The sequence below is a fragment of the Semicossyphus pulcher genome, unplaced genomic scaffold (assembly GCF_022749685.1).
Source record: "Semicossyphus pulcher isolate SPU_LCO1_2020_fin unplaced genomic scaffold, fSemPul1.0.p SCAF_9, whole genome shotgun sequence".
In the NCBI taxonomy this organism is placed as follows: Eukaryota; Metazoa; Chordata; class Actinopteri; order Labriformes; family Labridae; genus Semicossyphus; species Semicossyphus pulcher.
The window spans coordinates 18,309,844-18,331,795 of record NW_027211770.1 but is presented as its reverse complement, the minus strand read 5'-3'; the positions used below and the strand labels follow the sequence as shown (position 1 = coordinate 18,331,795).

At 43.9% G+C, this 21,952-nt stretch overlaps 1 protein-coding gene across 1 annotated transcript in view; it reads right to left on the bottom strand.

Annotated features, from left to right (window-relative positions):
* Positions 1 to 1,230: 1,230 nt before the first annotated feature.
* Positions 1,231 to 21,952, bottom strand: part of galnt1 (UDP-N-acetyl-alpha-D-galactosamine:polypeptide N-acetylgalactosaminyltransferase 1) — a 36,813-nt gene continuing 16,091 nt past the window's right edge. Inside the window, exons 3-14 of the mRNA XM_069656059.1 lie at positions 19,172 to 19,311; positions 18,908 to 19,076; positions 12,133 to 12,299; positions 11,434 to 11,561; positions 11,240 to 11,319; positions 10,400 to 10,570; positions 7,565 to 7,682; positions 7,052 to 7,232; positions 5,640 to 5,779; positions 5,310 to 5,408; positions 4,222 to 4,356; positions 1,231 to 3,377 (exon numbers count right to left, since the gene is read on the bottom strand). Of these exons, the coding sequence (XP_069512160.1) occupies positions 3,231 to 3,377; positions 4,222 to 4,356; positions 5,310 to 5,408; positions 5,640 to 5,779; positions 7,052 to 7,232; positions 7,565 to 7,682; positions 10,400 to 10,570; positions 11,240 to 11,319; positions 11,434 to 11,561; positions 12,133 to 12,299; positions 18,908 to 19,076; positions 19,172 to 19,310 (1,674 nt within the window). The 5' untranslated portion in view covers position 19,311 and the 3' untranslated portion in view covers positions 1,231 to 3,230. The remainder of the gene's footprint in view (positions 3,378 to 4,221; positions 4,357 to 5,309; positions 5,409 to 5,639; positions 5,780 to 7,051; positions 7,233 to 7,564; positions 7,683 to 10,399; positions 10,571 to 11,239; positions 11,320 to 11,433; positions 11,562 to 12,132; positions 12,300 to 18,907; positions 19,077 to 19,171; positions 19,312 to 21,952) is intronic.

Below are 21,952 nucleotides of genomic sequence, written 5' to 3'. Positions count from 1 at the left end.
GTCATGTTTATTAAAAAGATTCACAATTCCCCAAAACACTCATCTGGTGTCTCTCTGAGTCTGCAACGTGAGGGAGATAAGAGAGGCAATGATCTTTAAAGAGGGGGTATTATGCTGTTTCACATTTTAAGATATGTATGTAATGTTACAATGTTGGATGTCCAAACTCAACGTGGGTGAAGTTTCAAATCTGTAGGTAAAAGTATGTTGGAGTAATCCCCAGGCTTCTCAGCTCAGTCTGCAGGCTGCTGTGAACGCCAGGTTTCACACAGTTTTTTCTACACGCTGCACTTCACAAAGAACAGCCTCAGCAGGCTTCGGAGAGCTGGCCAATCAGAGGAATGTGGGCTTGTAGGGGCGGGGTTTCTTAAAGGGACAGAGCTGACTGAGTCGTTTCAGGCAGGGCCTGCACAGAGCACCAGTGTGAGAAAAATAATTAGTTTTTTTAACTGTAAATTATGCTAAGCTACTCCACAGGTATCACAGAGGGAAATATGAAGATTAGATTTTTATTTAAATAAATGTCTGTTAAGTCACTATCTACCACCGAATGAGGTAACACATTGAGCCTATGACCCACTGAATTACAGACTGGGTGCCTGTGGCGACTTTTGTTGAAAAAATCACAAGTGGTGCCCAGTTAGTGACGCGTTTTCCATCAGCCAGCAGTGGTTGGTCTGCCAGAGAGGGTAGGCGGAGCTAAGCGGCTGCTTTTCCGGTCTCTGCAAGTGTTTGCGAGTAAACTGTAATCAACAATGGCTGAACAAACAAAGAAAAGATCGATGACTACAGATACAACTTCAACAAAAAGTGAAAATCCAAAGAAAAAGAAACAAACTCGACGCTCAGATGAAGGCAAACGACTGTCAGCAAGGAAAATCAAGATTATAACTTTAACTTTAATTCAGCAGCACCCATTGACCAGGTAGTATTTGGGTCACCAAGCCCAAATCTTTTTTTGGCTCCAAGGACTTTTTTGTTTATTATAAATGTTTCAGGAGAAAAGGAGTGCATTAAAGACGTCTGTAACACCCAAAGGATACGCAGAGGGCCTTTTGGTGAAAGCTATATTCATATATGAATGTTAACCTCAGACTGTCATATTTACTATTTTTAACTTTTTAAACTCTCAAGTATAAATGTTTACCCAAAAGTTCAGTACAAACTGTTTCAGACTGAACACAACATGTGTGTTTTCTGTGTGTGTGGACAAAAAGGCAGAAATCAGCGTTTCTCTCGTCTTGTTCTGTAAACGTTTTCACTTTTATTTTCTACATTTGGATCAGCTCAGTGTGGAAGCCTGGACATGTCAGTTAACTTCAAACCCCCAACCCCCTCCGCCAAATATCAGAACAATCGATGCACTTTCTCTATCTCACAATCAAAAAAAACAAAAGGTCCACATCTTCACCACACAGTCACTCGCTCAGACATGAAATCAGTCGATGGCCTCGTCTCGCTACCGCGTCCACGACAACATGAACCGGGGACTCGTCCTATGTGTAAACCGCTCCTCCACTGGAGGAAGCCCGAATGGTAAAAACCTTTATGAAATCTGTTCTCCTGCCCCGACTCGCAGCAGCAGGAGTGATACTTTAAAAAAAAACAGAGAGTAAAGAAAGCATGATGGTTGAAATAAGGACACACTGATGTTACTGTTCAGCTGTCTGCCTTTGAGATATGAAAAGTGAAAATCTGCAGGTGAGCTTGCAAAGTGAGATATACAGTTAAAGATATGTCTGCTGCTGCGCTCTGTGTAACCCACAGTTCAACCCTTCACTCCCCTCCGCTCTGCTTTTATTATTCTGTCCCTCACACCCCTCAGCGACGTCTCTTTGATATTCTGATAAACGCTTCCTGTCCTGTTGTAGATAGGTCCTCAGACGGCGCAGAGAAAAATAAAAGCAGCATTTTCGCTCTTTTATGCGACGGGTCTGCCGTCGGTCTACGCTACGGAGTCTGGCTGTCCGACAGCGAGGAATCAGAGAGCTGTTTGTCCTGGTAAACAGGGAGCTGATGGACTGGGATTAGTACTGAAGACACACACACACGCTCACACACACATCCATCCACACACTCCACTGGAGGAAAGAAGCCCTTGGAGTGTATTTTAGAGGTCATTGAGAAGATATGACAAAATGGATTAAAGTATCAGACTGGTGCAGCCTGTTTCCTATATGTTTACAGGACGTGTGTGTGTGTGACTATGTAGAGCCTGATGGCCGAGTTCCTTATGCTGAACACATCATTAGGCAGTGAACATCAGTTACATATGCAGAGATCCTGTTTGTGTGTTAGCTCTATGTTAAACATCTTAAAAGTCAACAGAGACAGGTAGACGGACTAATGTTACTGCTCTGTGGCACTCTCACAGGACTGTAGAAACAGACAGAACCATAAAAAACTGGACATAGAAATCTCAAGATATCACAAACAGCATAATTCTCTATCTCTAGTTCTCTGCCGGCGGCAGATGTCGGCTCCTCGTGTTCGGTCCTCTCCTTTTTTTATGTGCAGTCCCTTGGAAATTCCTCAGCGGGGAGGCTTCAGTCTGTGGGGTGAAATACCGAGGAGTAACACCAGAGGGAGACACACACTGCTGCAAGACTGTAGGAGGGGCTCTGACACACACACACATACACGCGCGCTGACTCACACATACACCCTTCTTCATAGGAGTTCTCCGGAGTTCATTTTCATTACAAATTTAAATAAAAAAAACAAGGAATTCAGCCCCTTCTCAAAGCATACATTCATCTTAGAATACACACACACACACACATAAGTGCACACATTCTCTCATAAGAGGCAGTCAGTAAATGTTAAGTGATGAGTTGAGGGATGGACTGCTTTGTCCAGGGAAGCTGTGAGCGCAGGAGCCTCCACTCCATCGGACAGTCTCATGTGTTCACGCCCGGGAGTGAGGTCACACTCTGCAGTTAAAAGACTTAAAATAAAACAAAAAACAAACGTAAAACAAACAGCCAGCGCCTCCTCGTGGGAGTCTCTCCTCTCGCGTCGCACTGAGGAGGCTCAAACACGCTCCTCCCTCTGATCTCGGGCAGAGGTAGTACCGTCCCATCTGTCCTCCTATCCTCTTGAATCCCTTCTCGGGAAGTCTTTTCTCTCCTTGAGCCCGTTTTTATTAAACACTGTCCGTTCCCCTGATTGCTCGCTCTGGGCTGCCGTGTGTGTGATTGTGTGTGTGTTTGTGCGTGTGCGGAGTGTGGTCAGAAGACCTCTGGTAGTGTGACGTTGCGCAGTAGCCACTGTTGGGAGCGTGTGTGTGTGCAGTCTCTGACGCTGGGCACCTGGCTGTCCTCCTCGCTGGCCTTGTCCAGACACTGGTTACTGTTGACGTGGATCAGGGTCAGCTTCTGCTCAGAGAGAGAGAGACGCACGGGGAGGGGATACAAATCAGCTCCTTACTGGATCATTTTTATTCACAAGAGCAAGTAAATAAATATCTATTCCCACAGTTTTCTGTTTCTTAACTCTATCAGACTTCATTATGAGGCTCCGCTGAGTTTTGGCTCAGCTCTCAGTGAGAGAAACTCTGTGGTTAAGTTGAGTAATGTGTCAGCTAAGATATATGAAACTCCAGACAATAAATATCCCTCCAACTGAAATGACAGAAGGTCTTAAATTAATGTTCTACTATATGTGTGCATTGTGAATGCACAGCACAAAAACAGAAGTTATAAAAGGGAATTAATTTCTGTTCCTGTTTGTTTATTAGAAACCTTAAAAAGAACTTGAAAAGAGGAAGTTTGCTGCATAAGCTGCACCTTGTTTTGTTTTTAAGAAAATGTTAACTTGACTTTTTATTATGGGATGCATTATCTAAGCTCTGCTTGTTGGGAGAGGACCTTGTTTGCAAAGAACTGCAGTGTCAGGGTCTTGCACAAACATGCAAACACTGCATAGATAAAAGTCAGTAGTTATAGGGTCAGGCACTTAAGGTGACGTAAACAGGAACATTTTGAGTGAGGAAATCTTTGAGTTGCTTTATTGCTGTCTGATATTTACATCACATCTATCTATTGTCTTCATGTCATCGGTATTACAGAAACAAACAAACAAGAGAAACCTCCAGAAAATATAACAAACAAGGCAAAAGTGAAGATTTAACCTTGAAAAGCCTGTATGTGATCCCTCTGCGTATGTTGGCATGTGTATATTCAGATTTACGTGTACATTCACATGATGTCTTCCACTCACCACGGGGTCGTACTCCCACAGCTGGTTGCCTTTGAGGTGATGGCACTTGAGCATCATGACAGGTCCGTTCAGCTTGGACACGTCTAAACACAAGTCGTCTGTTCTGATCTCCTTATTTGCCGTGTAGGAAAAAACCTGCGTGAGACACGAACAGTTCCCAGATTACAAAAATATGTATTTTTATTTTACATTTATGTATTATTAAAAGAATTTCACTGTTTCATCAAAGCTGCCAAGAATTAGGTTGATATCAGTAGGGCTGGGTTTAAAAAAATCGATATTTCCGATTCGAATCAATTATCATTTGAATGACGATCGATCTTTAAAAATATGTCAAAGCGTGTCTGATCACTCACGTTTCTGACTGCTCCTGAACACAGCACAACCCAGCGCATCCCCCGAAACACGGCAGTGAGGGAGACATGCCCGGACTTGTTTAATGCATCTATTACGGAGACATCAGCGATCGCAGACGGGCTCTTTTTATCGTGTGTGCGTCCATGAATATGTAAGTTAGTTTTGCACTGATGTTTATGTTACTCTCTGTTAGCGTCGGCTTTGGCCGCAAGTATATTTTCGGCAAGTTGAACAGTATTCCTTTCTCCATAAGTTTTAGTCACGTGTGGTTTTGTTCTTCGCGCTGTGAGATCTCGTGGCCAAATCTTGCATGAGTTGAACCCCAGTTTGTTTAATCAAACCACAAGCCAGATGTTCAGACTACAAATCTGAAACTGGACAAAAAGTTCATCAGCTGTCTAATTCATAAAATTATGTTGCTACTGTGTTTTTGTCATGTTAAATAAAAAGTACATGATGTCACTTCTTTGGGGTCAATTCTTATTGTACACATTTTGATAATGCACCAGGTTAGAGGTGCATTGATATTGTAAATGAAATACCCCTAAACAAATCGATATCGAATCGGAACGGATCGAAAATCGAATCGTGACCCTGTGAATCGGAATCGAATCGAAATGAGAAATCCTTATAAATACCCAGCCCTAAATATCAGTTTGTTCACTTAATGGCAGAATTGTATCTGTATGCTATTTCCTGATGTATTCTCCTCTCTCTCCGTCTTCAGATACCTGGTTGCCTCCCATGCCGTGGCAGTTGAAAATGCCGACTTTCTCATTCTCCTTGCGGGCCATGTTGTCCAGGCACTGGTTGGTCTCCACGTTACGAATCTGAGAAGAACACACAGAGAGACCACATTAAGAAAAGACCATTACCTCATTGTATAACAGATTAAGAGTCTTTGTGTCTGCTCCGACTTAAGCCTTAAGGTGGTGAATCAAAGATTCACCTTTGTCTGTCTGTGAGGAAATGTCTGTGTGTTTATGTGTGTGTGTGTGTGTGTGTGTGTGTGTGTGTGTGTGTGTGTGTGTGTGTGTGTGTGTGTGTGTAGATGAGCGTACCTCTCCCAGGGAGTAGTAGTGCCTGGGGATCTGGGAGTCAGGGTAGACGTTCTCCAAGTACCAGCTGAAGGGTTTACATTGAAGCTTTTGTCTCAGAGCCGTGCGAGACGTGATGTCACCGTAGTCCACTTTGGTCACACCTGGATACACACACACACACACACACGGACAGACGTTAACATAAAGGTCAGCAACTACATCATCAAACTACAATCCAGTGTTAATGTTTCATTTGAGTATTATCAGAAGGGTGTCATTTTCACAGCAGATTGAGAACACACATTGATTTGAAGCACCCAAACCCAGATCTGATGTCAGTGAGCTGCAGAGCTCACTTCTCTGTTGGTCAAGTATGTTAACAGCCTGATGTTTCAGTGATATATGTGCTCTAAACAATCAGCATAAGGTGTTTGTTGGTTTGTTCTCTCATGCCTCCTCCAGTGCTCAGACCCTCTCTGATGAGCATGAGGAATCCCATGCTCCGTTTTTAAAGGATGTGCAGGGTCAGAGCAGCCATCGAGTGAGCTACAACAGAGGAAGCAGGCACTCGAGTATGTTCAACAGCCTGGTTCCAGACCTCTGAATCACTGTCCGCATTCCCCGTCTGGTGTAGCGTTTCCCCAGGTGGAAAAATAGACAGACAGAGCTTTGTGGGCAGCATAAAGAATGGGGACGACTTCTTCCTGTGTCATAGCGAGAAGAATAGGGACGCTAAAGGCGACTAGCTGTGCAGGTTGTTTGTAGACTGGGTCTGAAAAACCTGCGTCAACATGCTGAATTTAGGTGGGAAAGAGGCATCAGATGAAGGCTCCCTCCATCAACAACATGGTAGTAACTGTTCTGAGAAGCTGCTACACGAAACACGAGTTACTGCTGACTCATCATTACACAATAATAAAGACGAAGAAGAAGCAGTTAGTTTCTTTGCCTGTAGGTGGCGGCACCAACCGGTCTGACCCGCTGCTGCTCTGTTTCTTGTAGTTTGCCCACATTTGCCGAGTTCAGAACTGGTTTAACAACAACAGAACAGCTCCCCCTTGTGGAGGATCTGCAGCCTGATAAACCAGAACGGATTGACTGAGCTTGTGAGTGAGTCCCGAGCCTCTCTGAGCAGCTTTGCCTCTAAAAACATTTCTATTTGGGGACTTCTGCTTTACTTTTGGGTGTTTTCCCTGAGCCAGCTTGTGTGAGTGTGAGTGTGAGTGTGCGAGTCAATAGATGCTGCCTAGCGTGAAATTACTCGCCGCCCCCCGTGCCGCACTGTTGGGTCACCACTGCTATATCACACTTTCGCAGGGTTAATGGATAGATCAAAACTGCCACGGAGATTAACCTCCACACATGAGCACATGCATGCATACTTTAATGTGCACAAACGCACACACAAACACACACATGGGGCACAACTTCACCTGGAGAGATGATATAGAAGAAGTTTTTGAATTCATCCATCCACACTTCTGCCAGGCGCCGGTTGTTTTTGTTGATGATCTGCCCCGTCCCTCCGGGGAACGTGTAGGGCGTAGCCTTTCTGAACACGTGGCCGACGTGGGAGCATGTGACGATCTCTAGAGTCCCACCGCACTGCCAAATCTGTCGAAGCACAAACCTCGTCAACACACATATAAAGTGTCAACTGTCCAGAGCAGGCACACTGTAGGCCTGGACAAGCAGAGAGCGACCAGTGAGCTCTGCTGGGAGACGCATGACGCAGACTGGTGCTGCCTCTGTTGTGACAGTCTTAGCACGTTTGATTAAACGGCAGTCAGGATGACGCCTGACAAAGTCTTAGTCAAGTCAACAATTTAGTCAGAGACGTGAAACTCACAAGTGTAATGTGCATGAGTGAGTGTGTGTTTCAGACACTCCTGCCGGGGCATGGAAGAATACAGTCACGTCGACCGGCTGTGGGTGTGTTCACTCACTCTGAAAGAGATCTCCAGGTTCTCTCCTCCCCAGATGTCCATGCCCGAGTCATACGTGCCGATCTCCTGGAAGTAATCTCTGTCTATGGAGAACAAGCCGCCTGCCATGGTGGGAGTCCTGGAGAGAGACACAGGGGAGCATTAAGGAAGGGTAAATTAAGAGCATGGTTGGTTGGTGCGACTGAATTCACCAAAGGCCTGCTTTCTAAAGGTCCCACAGTTTCTACAGATCACACCTTTGTATTTTTCACATCTCTCACTGTTTTCTTTGTTTGTTGGTTGAGTTTAATAGCGTTAAAGCTCTCCCTTCACAGAGTGTTCCCTCCTGTATAAAGATAGTCTTTGCTTTCATTTCACATCCAAGTTCCTTTACTAAACAAACTACACCTTGCACACACGCCGACGATAGAAACACATCCTGAGAGCATATGGGTAAAGGTTTGCTTGCAGCACTTAGAGCACAGTTAGTCTCTATCACTTACAACGAGTTGCACAAAAACAGTGTTTATTGTCTGAACCACAATGTGACGCTGAAATAAACACCAGGGTTGGTGCACTTATCATCCACTTCAAAGTTTCCTAAACCGAAACTTTCCAGACTCTTAAAGGCTTTATTAGCCCGTCTTACATGTTCCGATAAATGCAGTTGCACCCTTGCACATCTACGTTGGTGTGAGCCACGAGGAGCCAATAAAATATGAAGCCAGGGTTGTTTCAAATTTGGTTTACATGATGGATTTTGTAGAAACACTAGATTATGTTTCAAATCAAACATTTCAAGGAGAGAACAATAGAATTTAAGAAATAATATTGGTAAACATTAAGTGGGGAATTCACTAAGAATGAATTGCGGCCGCTTATAGCGCCATAAATTGCGCATCATTTGCCCCCGCGATCGGCTCCGTCTCAAGGTCGGATTCACAAAGCAAATTGCACTAATGATATTCAAGCGCAAACACGCCCATGAAGTTTAGCAGATCCGTGCAGTTTGCTCTTGTGTGTATAATTGTGCAGAGAAGCTGTCAGCACCTCCCCTCTCTGCAGCTCCGTGCTCAGCGCACACTGATGGATCTCAACTCCATGCACAGATCGATGATAAGCAGGGAGAGCAGTCCAGACTCGACAAGTGTTAGCTTGTTCAACTCTCTGTAACGCAGCTTCATTTTTGTTTTTTAAACAAGCGCGTGATAGCAGCTCTTCCAAATAATAATCCCTGTCATGCGTAACGGCTCCAGATCGTCTCCACACACGGGACAAAGTGTGCGCGTGTGCCAGGGTTGAGCCTCGCACAGCCCCGGGACTTATTGGTCTCCTGATTATAATAATGTAAAACAGATTGTTTTTACAGACAAATAAATGTTTTGATCACACAAAAGGTGGAATTGTCGTCATGATCACTGGAAACATTTGCATAGAAAGAGGCCACATTTTCCCCAAATGTTTGCATAATGACTCATTTAAATACATGCAAACGGCACAGGAGCACCGAGATGCTGCTTGCTCTGCATGGTGTGCATTTAACCCTCCGCGTGGGCTTCCAGAATGAGGCGGAGTCTTTTTGTGTCATTCGCACAGATTTAGTCAGCGCAAAGGCCACGCTGTAGTGAATTCCCCCCTAAATATTTTCCAAACTTACGAGACAAAGTAAAAGTCATTGCTGAAATGAGACTGCTAAAATAAAAGCCTAAAAATGTTCCACACGGCTGACTGCCTGATTTCCTTTGGTGATCCTGCGGTGAATTCTCTCAGCTTTTTGTCGGTAGTAATTACAGCGCCTGATTCAGACAAGGCCATTGAACATGTTCAGAGGTTCTTTTTTTAAGTCTCCTTCAGACCTTGGATACTTTTGAAGAGAGATTTTCCGAATGACCTCAGACTTTTGCCCGGTACAGTAAATTACAAGCTAGATGAGCCCATAATGAGCAGCTCAGCTGTCGAGGTTTCCTTCTGTAGTGTCAGTCTGTGAGGGTTTGAATAGTGAAAGCAAAAGTACTGTTGAAATAACTGATTTCTGCTTCTCTACTCATTTCCTGCTGGTTAACTTTACACTTTGTGAGCTGGACTGAAACTTAATACACATGCATAATTCTGAAAGCGTGTTTAAATGAACTAGTTTTCAGTTCTTCTTGACGTAATTTGTGGAAGGACGGGGCTTATGTAAATAACGTCATTAGTGTATAGTAGATCTTAATTCCCTGCCCTGACAATACAATCCATTTCTGTTTTTTTAGGCCACTTAGAAGACACGCTTAGGAAAGTTTTGTCATGCAGAGCTGTGAAAAACAAGCAGAAAAACAGGGGCGCGCAGTTACATAAGGTATATTATGTGCGTGACCTTGGATATTGGCATCAAGCAAAGCTTAAAAACAAGAGCAGGAAGAAGAGATGATGGACAGGCACAAATATGTTTCATTCTGGTTCCAGGACCCGGGTCATGAGAAACAATATTACACACAGTCTTACATAAACATCTTGACTTCAGCGCCAGAGGAAGTTCAATATATTGCTTCAGCATTTCTGCCTTCGGAGCATTTTATAGATATTAACTGTGGTAGATTAAATGTGCGATTACTCTGCACTCATCGATTGTGAATGCCTATCAGCAACAGCACAGCTCACAGGATATAAGTTATCTTAAACAGCGGACTCATTGAGTTAATGTGTATGATTCACTGGCTATTTTACTCATGATGAAATTTTGTCTCTATGCAAATTCTCTCTTTGCCACAAACAAAGAGGTCGGTGTTAACTGGAGCTGGTAGGGATTAAAGATGCTTCATGAAGTATCAAACACAGATCAGCTGATTCGATGCTTCATCCAACTGAGTCACCCACCTGACAGGCAGCGTGCGGTCTCCTTTGCGGCGGTCCATCTCTCTCTGGGGTACAGGGTACCAGCGGAAGTTGAGCTTCCAGTTAAAGCCCCCGTATGTCATGTCAGACCCTGCCATGTACTCGAACGTATCATCGCTGATTACGTCGATGATGGGGCACACCACCGTTCTCCTGCAGCACAAACAAACACATCAACACAGACGCAAGGACACAGCATTGCACTGCAGGGTAGAAGCTTCTTCTGTCATCACATGAGCAGCTGCATAAAGCCAGAAGCGGTATATGACGGCAGGAGACGGGGACACAAGAGCTACATTCTACAACACACTTTGACTGCCTATGAGCAAATGATTATCATTTAACCGAGGAGTAGGGGCACTGCTCAGGGTGCCTCTGTGTGTTGTGAACCAGCCTATGCTGGTGCATCTTAATATCAGAATAATGCAACCTTAAATAGCAGGACACTGCCCCTGTGACTTTAAACAAGGTTTTTGTTAGTCTAACACGTCCAAGGGAGCAAAGATGGGCGCAAGAACATTTGCCATTAACACACATCTTTGTTCTGGGCATGTAAAGGACAGTCGGGGAGGTCGGAAACGAGCGATGCCAGTGTGGCTGCGCTGTTGGCCGCTGTGCGTCAGGTCTAAAATAGGACCTTATGTGTTCTGTGTGTGTGTTGGCATTTGTGCGTACCTGCTTGTGTAAAGCAGTTAACAGAGAATGAGTAATTAAGCATCAAATAAACACAAGGGCAGGCCCCCTGCAAGCTCAACATAGTTTATTGATTTTTTTATGTTTGCAATGGGTGTGTGTGTCTTTGGTAGTGTGTGTGCTTCTTACTTGTCTTGCTTGATGCGAGCCAGCAGAGGCTCGAGCCACCCTGTTGTGCATTCGCAATGAGCGTCCAGGAAGGTTATTACCTGGAAGCACAGAGAGAAAACATGAGACAACCCCAACAGTGCACACGCCATATGGAGATTAGGTCACCGGTCAGTGGATGTCACATGTGCAAACAAACACACACACACACACACCTGGCCAGTAGAGATGGACGCTCCCTTGAGGCGAGCACGGATCAGGCCAGAGCGCTGCTCCATCCTCACCACTCTGACAGGAACCTCCAGCCTCCTTACGTACTGCTCCAACGGCCGCTTTAGGAAGTCTGAAACACACAAATAAAGAAAATCAAAGAGTTTAATAAACACAGAATGGACAGAAGCAGACACTGGATTAGAAGCTACTCCTTCAGACTGCTTTAGTAACAGAGATCAGAGGCAGATGAGTGCCTGTGTGAATGTGTCTTAACATGTCTGATGACATCATACCTGTAGAGATCTCTCCCACCCCAAACACACACACAGACAGATTCCCTCTGACTCGCACACTCCAACCTGAGGGCCCAGAGGGTTAAAAGGCGCTGTGTGGTGGCGGCTTGGGGGTGGTAGGGGGGGATTGAGGGTAATAACAGAGTGTAATCCCTGCGGCTGGTGAATTAAAGACCTAATCTCCCCCAAACAGGGATTAGCAGCATTGCACAGGGTGGAGTGGCACACACAGCTCATATATGCTGACTGGCTGTTGGGCATCAGCACACACATACACACACACGCTAACCCGGCAAAATCATACAGTAGCTCTAAAAAATAGGCTAAGCCTCAAACAAGAGGCACAAGCACTGAAGGAATTATGTGCAGTGTGTGTGTGTGTGTATGTGTGTGTGTATATATATATACCTCTCTCGCTAGCATCGTCCACCAGGACGATCTCCTCCAGCAGCGTGTGTGGGGAGCGGTCGATGACCGAGTGGACCGTTCGCAGCAGCGTGCTCCACGCCTCGTTGTGAAATACAATCACCACGCTGGTGCGAGGAAGATTATCGGGGTATAACTTATTCTTGCACCTACAAAGAGAAAAGAAAACAATCAGAATTAAATATTAATTCAAAAAAAGAATAGATAAATAAGATGTGTTATGCTTCTGGAAAGCAAACTGCAAATCCAACATGGACCAGGCAGCACATTGTCAAAATGACAGAACTTATCGCACAGCTGCAGACAAGAGGAAGTGTGCGAAAGGCATTGAAACCCACACAGACAAAACAAGACAACCACATGTGCAATAAGTGAAGTTGTAGGCTTTGAACACAGACAAAACTGAGCTGACAGAGACAGAGCGAGAAAAGAGAAAAACAGTGGCGTAGAGACATCACAATCCAGCCTCTGTCTGATTGTAAGAGACTGCTACACGGAGAGGCAGAGCCGCAGCTAAACCAAATCTACACATAGGGCCGAGAGAGAGAGAGAGCTGAACAAGAGGGGAAAAGCTGGGACTAAAACATCAGCTAAAGCGCATTAGTCAGTCATGGAGTCGCTGCACTAATCAGATCATCATTTATGGCCTCGTGAAAAATCATATTTTTAGCGACTTCGAACAGAGAAACCGAGAGGGAGTAATGAGCGCGCAAACCGAGCGTGTATCCCCAAATTTAGACGAAGAAAGTGGATACAGAAATAGCGGGGGTCAGCACGATGACAGCTGATTAGTGATGCTAATTAGAGTGTGAGTCATTATTATAGCCGTGCAGAGCGGCACACACATCAAACTCTCCTACTGAGAGACGCAGAGGAGAGTGGAGATCAGAGACGATGGATGTGAGTGAAGTGAAGACTGTCACATGCTCATTTAAATACTCGGTGGGTTTCTATTGTTCAGGCCATGGAGAACGGAGGTTGTTTAAATGATACCAGGTCACTCTTCAAAGCACATCCATGCTTTTAAGATGGATTTGATGCTTCCCAGGCAGCCATTGATTAGGGATTATTTAATTGTTGTAGGAAAATCAGCTTCCAGAGATAATTGTGATTAGTTATTTTAATGTCTTATGCTAATGACGCACACATTCCTTTCTGGTTGTTTTATCTCTAAATGGATTCTCATGTAATTTTCCAGGAATCGAAAACATGTGTCTTTTATGATAAATATTACTGTAACAGAGGATTGTATCCATATTGTCTGTCTCTAGCTTGTAGCTTACAAAACCTTTTATTACTTATGCAAACAAAATCAGGTTTGGGGCTGCGATAAAGACAATGATTCAATTTTCGGGTTCCAGTACAAGTAATAAAATTACATTTTAGGCAGCTGTATTTCAGTGTTAAGAATGCAGACTAGATTATAACACATATTCACACACTGCACTGCAATGTTTAGGGATAAAAGACATCTCTAAATCGCCACAAGGGTCACAAAAGCCCCTTTTACACTGCCAGTTCAAGGCGGGGTTATTACGCCTCTGTTACATTTCGTCTTCTATGTAAAACACAAGGAGTGTCGGACGTCTCTGAGACAGCATTGGAGGTAGTAACAGAGGGGAAACGGCGTCTGTGTAAACCGGCAGGGCGGAAGTGTGTGTGTACGTGAAGCACGCACTGTTTGTTTACACCTCGTGCATGTGTTGCTTCCGCTTTACACCGGCGTCGATTGGCTTAATGTAAAACGACAAAGGCGGCATGACAGCAGAGCTTCGTTAACTACTCAAGCCAGTCTTCCTTTGTCACATCATATTCACCTTTTCTCAATGCATACAAGCCTTTAATGATCATCTCACCGACCAAATTATTTTCTAGGAAACAGCTTTGAAAGCTTTCTCACTCTTTGGGAACAATAAACATACTACAGATGGATTGATTTGCACAACAGATGGCAGAGAAAAATGGACTCATCCAATTCCAAATGAATGTTAAATGTTACTCTCAAATTACCAAAAAACAATGAAGCAGGGCTCGGTGTTATTTTTAAAACAGCAGTTAGAGTCACAGAGGCATTATACCTGTACACGAGCTCTCTGACATCAAACAGTGTCAGTGTTATATTTAAAAGACTCCCAGAGCTGCTCAAACTGTCATCAATTGACGACAATACTGAAACAAGCTTGTGACTTCCTTCCTCTGACTGATTCAACTGTCACAATAGCCAAAAGGAATATGATCTCCTTCCTCCGTCTTCATAACGCCCTCCCTCCACGAATGCAGGATTGCACGCTCTCTCTCTGATCTCTCACTGATTCTGACTGAAGGAATGTAACAACAGAGGAGAGGAGGTCAAGAACACACTTCATCCCGCAGCTGCCTCTGGAGCATGTTAAATAACACACACAGTGATGCTCAGTGTGTGCTGCGTGTGCGCTCTCTGCGAGGATAGGGGTTGATGAGCACACAAGATGATTCATCGCCAAAACAGAGACACCCTTGGAGTCTTTCAACTTCTACACGAGTCAGTTCGTTATTTTTCTGTGTAACAAACATAAACACAAAAACCCAGACGTTCCAGTATTCAGACATGATGCAGCTCATGGAAAACAAGCAGGACTGTGTGTCAACAGTGGGATGTGTGTTGACACATGTTGTGACTATGTGTCACATGATGTGGGTTTGAAAACTGAGGAGTGGTTGTGAGTCCTGTGTGTCCCGAAGAGTCTGGGTGCTGCCTGAGCAACGTTTTGGCAGCAGTAAGGCAGGGTAATGAGTTGCAGGCTGTTTCTCCAGCCAGTGGATTGTGGGGATAGTTAGGATGGGCGGGCAGAATGGTTCTGATTAAATCACTCTTGCAACATGTAACTCACACAAACACAAACACGCAGGCACACACATATATAAATCTATATATTTGTCTCATTAAAATGTCGCAGGCAGGATCTTAAAAAGGAGAAAATGACAAGTTTTCTGAAAGGTGTGGTCATGGAAAGTGTTTTTATACACTGTAGATCCACCCAACCAATGTATACGCACACACACACACACACACACACACACACACACACACAGGCTAGACTGTAAAGTCAGAATGACCTGTCCTCTTGTTTTTGTACACTCAACAACAGCATTGCTGACCATAATGAAAATAAACGATCAGTGAGTTTCCACCAATAACTATAAAGATGGACGACAAGTCTCCATCTGCTCTTATTGTACAAATGAAAGCCAAAATACCCCCTGTGTCGGGCGCTGCCATCTTGCAATGGTGATGTCATTTGGAGCCAGAGCCGTGCAGTAGACATTGACCGGTGGAGCCGTCGACTCGTAACCACTTCCGCTAACCAAAACACACACTTAACTTAGCAAAAAAAAGATCCCGCACGCTGGCGTCTTTAACAGCAGAACCGCTTCTTGTGTTGGTCTGAAGCAGACGTTCACAGAAATGGAAACTTCAGTGACTGTAGTGGTTGTTTTAGTTATGTTTCCTCTCGCCGCTCATCCTCTACTCTGCTAATCCAGAACACATTGGCTGGATTTGTCAACAGAGCTGTCAATCATCCTTTTTACAGCATCAAATAACTCATTAGTACTAAAACTGTCAGAAAAATGAACACTTGGACGTAAATCAGCATGATAATAACTAACTATAATGACAGGAACCATGTTTGAGAAAAATTCATTTGGCGTGTATTTTGATTTTATAGTTTGACTCATGTCCCATCTGTTAACATGGAGGAGGCGGGCTTTATGACCTATACTGCAGCCGGTCAGCAGGGGGCGCTTGAAAGGTTTCGGCTTTACTTTTAGGGAGCTGTCATGTCGGCCATCTTTTTATACAGTCTGTGGGCTCCGCACCAAAGTTGTGTGCTAATGGCGTCCTGCTTGGCTATGATGAATTCATTCAGAATTCCCCCCTGCACCTGCTGATCCAAACACACGTGCACACACACAAACAAACACGTACATACACACGCAGGCACATTGCCTGGCCTGATATTGACTCTCTCTTATCTCCTAATTGGAAAAGCGGATAGACGGAGGGAAGGCTGAGTGAAAACACACCTAGTAATCAACTCTCGCTCAAAGACTAAAACCCATTTCACGGATCAATGTCCTCTTTCTTACCTGCCTGTCTGCTGTGCATGTGCACCTGTCTGTCACTCTTGTGCCTGTCAGTCAGTTTTTCTGTGTATCGCACAAACCTTCATCGCTGATCTATGCATGTTCCTTTACTGAAGCAGTGAAAGGGGCACGGGCTGGGGTGGGAGGCCGGAGTTAGTTTCCACCTGCTTGAACTAACCTCGACACATCTTTCACGCCGCTGGCCGGATGCTCGCCTGTCTGCGGCTCTGACTGCCTCTCTGTCTGTCTGCGGCTCTGACTGCATCTCTGCCTGTCTGAGGACTGAACAACCTGCAGCCTCTGGCACTGACAGACATTTTAGTGACACTAAACCCCTCATTATGTGAATTGTACATAAAACCTAGTATTACTGAATCAAAATAAAAAAGAGGAAGCAAAAAAGTGATGATTAGAATCTCCATTGTACTCATTATCCTTCAAACTGGCTGTAATGCTTGTTTTTGTTTGGTCTTGATTTCTTTAAACATAAGTGAAACTGTAAGGCAGTTAGTCTCAGGCACCACACCTTAGCTGAGTAATTGCACTGTGACCCTCAAGATCTCATGAGAAGTGTATCATTGCTTTCATAATGTGATTTATTTCCTGTTTGAATTGGACATTATGAGACTAATCTTTTGGGTGAACCAATGGGCTTTGATTCACGGAGAGAAAGTCTGCTCTGATAGGACGGCCAGAGAGGCTTGATTGTTAAAAATCTGTCATAACTTTATTGGCTCTTACTAACACTTACTAGTGTAGCTTGACGTCATCTCGTAAAACACAATAGCAAGCAGTGTCCCAATTCTCCATCCAGAGCAGTTCTGGAGTCTGTGCTTGTATTCACACACGGAAATGTGACAAAATAATGATCCTAAAAATAGCCACTACACGTAAGCCAACTCTCACACCTGTAGTTTGGTTCATTTGGTCCACACCACAGGAAACACATTTTTACATTGTTGTATTTTAGTTGCTGCACGATTTGTGTCTTTCAATCTACAACATCAGTACAACATTGTGCTGTGAGGGCAAATTAAAAGCCAGTGACTGACAGCAAGTCACGCTGCGATTCTTGTGTGTTAATTACTGTTCTGTGGTGTCACAGAAAGCTCACAAACAATGAAGTGATTATGAGCCTTTTTAAAACTAATACACTGCTTATTTACTGCATGTTATCAACAAACAGGACGACAGAAAAGGAGAGATGCATTTTGTAGGGCAATATTACTATTTCATTCATTTTAAATGGACCGCATAAATAATCAGAATACACAGAGGACACAAGGGCTATCAACAAATATATTAAATTAGAAAATATAAAACGGATATTCAGTTATCACAATTAATTTTTGATCTGAAAAAAATTAGCACTACCGCTTATGTCCTCGCGCACACTCTTGGTTACGGAGCGTCTTTGAATGCATCGCAACATCACTTTATTCTGTGATATGTTAAAATCACTCGAACTGAAAGAAGCTACTACAACAACCATGTGGTGTGTGGTTATGTAGGCGGAGAATTCAAATCCAAGCCCAGCCGGAGAGAAAGAGAGAAATTCTCACCCCCAGCATAACAGACAGGTATTGGTGTGTTGTTTACACGTTTATGTGTAAATAAATATACCTGTCACAGCACGGCTCGCTCTAAGCGCTGAATGTCCATTTGTTTATTTTACAAGGTGTAGGAAGCCTATGTTGATCATTTGAAAGGCATGTTTGTGTTTAAATAAATATGTATTTGCATGTAAGTTTCTCTCTCGTTGTACTGGTATGCCCTATTGTGGACATATTGCACAAAAGTAGATATTCAAATAGTTAGTAGTAGTAATAGTAGTCCGCACTGACATGCTAAAACCAGCCATCACATCAGCCTAACACACAAAATGGTTAAATACACCACAGTTAGGTTTAGCCGCTTTGAAATAACTATAAAAGCTGTTGACTTTTGAGAGTGCTTTATGTTCCCATAATGCATTGCTGAAGAGCAATGGATGAGCTGCTCACAGCCCCAGAACATCAATAAAAAAAACCCCAACTACTAAATCTTCGGGTTGCATTCTGCTGTCTGTGTGTTGAGTCCAATTAGTGGTGTTATTTCAAAATCTCAGTTCGACTAAAACACATCTCTGCATGTTTTGCACGATTTTCCTGTTTGTGTAAAATGTTCAGATTTTTGTACTCTTACTACAGGACAGCATTCAAGGACAGTTAGTACATAGTAAACACTATCAGATTATGGTATGGAATTTGGACATGCTGTGCTGTTTTTCAGGAAGTTCAAGTGCACATGGATTCTTTGAGGCCGCCACACCCTGTCTAATCCACTGTCAGACATACTTTCAACTTAATTATCGTCTTTCAGATTTTCAATGATTGCACCCATTCTAATGTGATCAGTCCCTTTTGGTCATCTATACATTTGTCTCCATTATGCTCTCACCTGTAACATTTGCAGAACAACAGTGGGTCACTGTGTGAATGATTGTGCAGGTTTCAGGACAGACGTTTGGCTTACAGTTAAAGTTGATCACCAGTGTGCACCATCCCAGCAGTGGATGGCAGTGAGACGAGCTTGATGAGTGGACTAAGAGTAAGTGACAGGACAGGTGATTATCTGCAGGGAGGCTGCTCACCCTTCCAGCCGGACGTCAGGCAGTGACCGATTAAGAGCAATCATCTCAGAGGCCATGAGGTTGAACTGGTTGATCTTGAACATCTCCTTCATCTTCTCCTGGTTCTCCTTTGGAATCACCACAGGCTTCCCCCCCTCGCCGGGTCCGTCCCGTGGCCTGGTCAGAGCGTCTGCAATAGACACACAAACATACAACCCACTCAAGAGGGATGCTGGAGGATGCTCGCTGATCACATTTATATGCGTTTGGCAAAAACACACTCACCGTATCTCCCGGGCAGTCCTCTCTCCTTTTTGTCGTCACACTTGTTGCACTCGCTGAAGTAGAGCAGAATGAACATGTCCAGCATCACCCACACCAGAGAGGTGGCCAAAACCACCTTACAGTAGGCAAACCTCCTCATCCTAAAATTGTAAGGAGAGAACAGAGAAACATTAAAGGGTTTGACAGAGGTGAGGAGTGATGGTGAGTCCTGAGCTGATACAATCACAGGCTTTTCCAAAGCTCCGTAGGGGAGATCGCTCTTCATTCCTTTTCATATCCCCTCTATTCACACCTCTCAAACTCCATCAATCCTTCCTTAAGCTCTGTGCCTTACTATCTTCTCAGTACCTCAATTTGTCCTTCCACCTGTCTGTCTGTCTGACTCTCAGCTCTTATCTGTCTGCTGTTTATCAGCACCTCTTCAAATGGTCACCTTCACACTCAGAGCGACTCAAAATCAGCACAGTGCATAGCTGGATTCTGTAGCGTCACCGCAGTAGCAAAACGGTTCATCTATGAGGGCATTTGTAAACTGTACTGGTTAGGTTAGTCACTGGAATCATTATAAACACAACGAGCGTTTGGAAAGGATGTTTTATAGTATCAAAGCAATGCTTCAGCTGCTTTTAAGTTCAAACCAGAGCTAGACATGTACTGTATCACAGATCCTACACATCCTGCAGTGTAGAGCTAATCTACACTTGATACGCTGAACATACAGAATCCAGAATCCAGAACCCGCCTGCAGTTAGACACACACTCACAGGTAAACACAGATACATACACACAGATTCACACACGCAGCAGAGAGAGGGGGCTGCGATAGTAATTGCTTTTCTTTGGCAGGCAGCGAGAGACAGACAGAGCCACATTAAAATTCCTCTGCTCCCCTTTCCTTCTCTCCTCCAGCACCATCTCTCCTCTCTGTGGCTGATTCTCTGCCTCACTGATCCCTCAGGTTTCAACAGCACAAGCAGAAGGGAGAAAATTAATTTGGCCACGGTGATTTCTCTCGTGCCCCTGGGAGAGAAAAGAAGGTGTTTGTGCATAGCTAGCTTAGCTTAGCTTAGTTTAGCTTTGCATAGCAGCCACGGAGGATGGGGAAGTGCAGAGCAGCATTTCTAAATTCCACCTGATAGGATTGTGGTAGCACAAAGTGCGACGCGCAGCAGAAAACAAGAGTGTGGATCTGTTCTGTCAAAGTTTGTCTTCTCTCAAACTTTAGTACTTGTAGAGGCCCACAGTGTCAATGCTGTGTAGATGTAGTAGCTTGACCTGGTCTACCCAGCTAAAGGCAGCAGAGCTGAGCACAGAAGCAACAAGGGTTTTAACAAGTTTATGAAAGAGCATCATGTCACAGCAGTGTTATCTATCACCCAGGCAGACTCCACACAGACTGAGTCCAGTTTTAAATTGATACCGCTGGTTTACAAATCTCTTAATGGTCTGGCAGCTATGATGAGCCGTAAATGTCTGGCCCTTTTATCCTCAATTTAGCTTTTCTGATCCTCACCTCAGGACCTTCCTTTCAGTCTCAGATACACTGAAACAATAGAAAATATCACCTGTTTAATTCAAAACGCAATTAAACATAACACACAGTATACAGCTTAACAGATAAATGTTTGTGTTTATTAGTGCTGACACAATCACAGCAAACATTGACCAGCTTCTCAACTGTGCTTTGTGCTACTAGTCTTTTTTACTGTGATCAGACAAATAAGACATTTCAGGACCACAAACTGGGCTTTGGGTAATTATGAAAAAAAAAAATCTCCAGACTAACGGATAGTGAAAATACAGCTCTGGAAAAAAATTAATAGACCTCTCCAAATGTTCAAACAGCATCTCTCTCTACATTTCATGGCCGGCCCAATCCAGATGTGAACCCATTGAAAACAACCTGAATGTGATCAAGAGGAAGATAGATGGTCAAGCCATCTCACAAAGCCGAGCTGCTTGAATTTTAGCGCCAAGAGTGGCCTAACGTCAGCCAACAGCAAAGTCTTCCAAGAAGCAATTATCAGGACTCTCTTATCATAACAATAACAAAGGACGTAGTTGGATGACGTTATGAAGAAGCGTGGGGTCATGGGAGTGTCGTCCTCACTGTTAAACAACCACTACTGCAGATGGAAATCTATGTGACATAACTGTGGCAGAAATGACGTTCACAGACAGGGTAATGTATGAAAATCATATCCATATTATTCATGTTATATCATTTGATCCTAATGAAAAAGCTGCAAGTTACATTAGCAAAAAAATAAACAGCTTACAAACTCATCCTCTTTTATTACATCTTTGATTTCTGTTTCCAGTACTACAGCTGTTTTTAGACTAATGGTGCAGTCGTGTTAAATATAAAACCTTTCATCAAAACAGTACAGGTTAGTTGCAGTTCTAAGAGCCTAATGTACACATGTATTTGTAGTTCTAAATCTACAGAAGGTGATGATAAACAAACGTGGGATCCTGTGTTAGCGTGTTTGTGTCATGGAGGAGGAGAGAAAAAGGACTCACTAGGTTTCGCGCTGTCTTAAGGGTGTGAACATACTGCACTGATAACCCTCGTCTGTAGTTGTGCTTAACACACACACGTGTTACTCTCAGTGCGGTAAGTGTGGAGCGAGCGTGGGTGATGGCTGAGTGCTATAAATTGCCCAGCTGTACCGTTTGTAACCGTATCTTAACACCGCTTTTCCACTTGCTGTTGTATATAGTGTCTACTCTGTTTGATATATAACCTCTGTATTTGCTGTAGGCCACAGTTTGGATGCA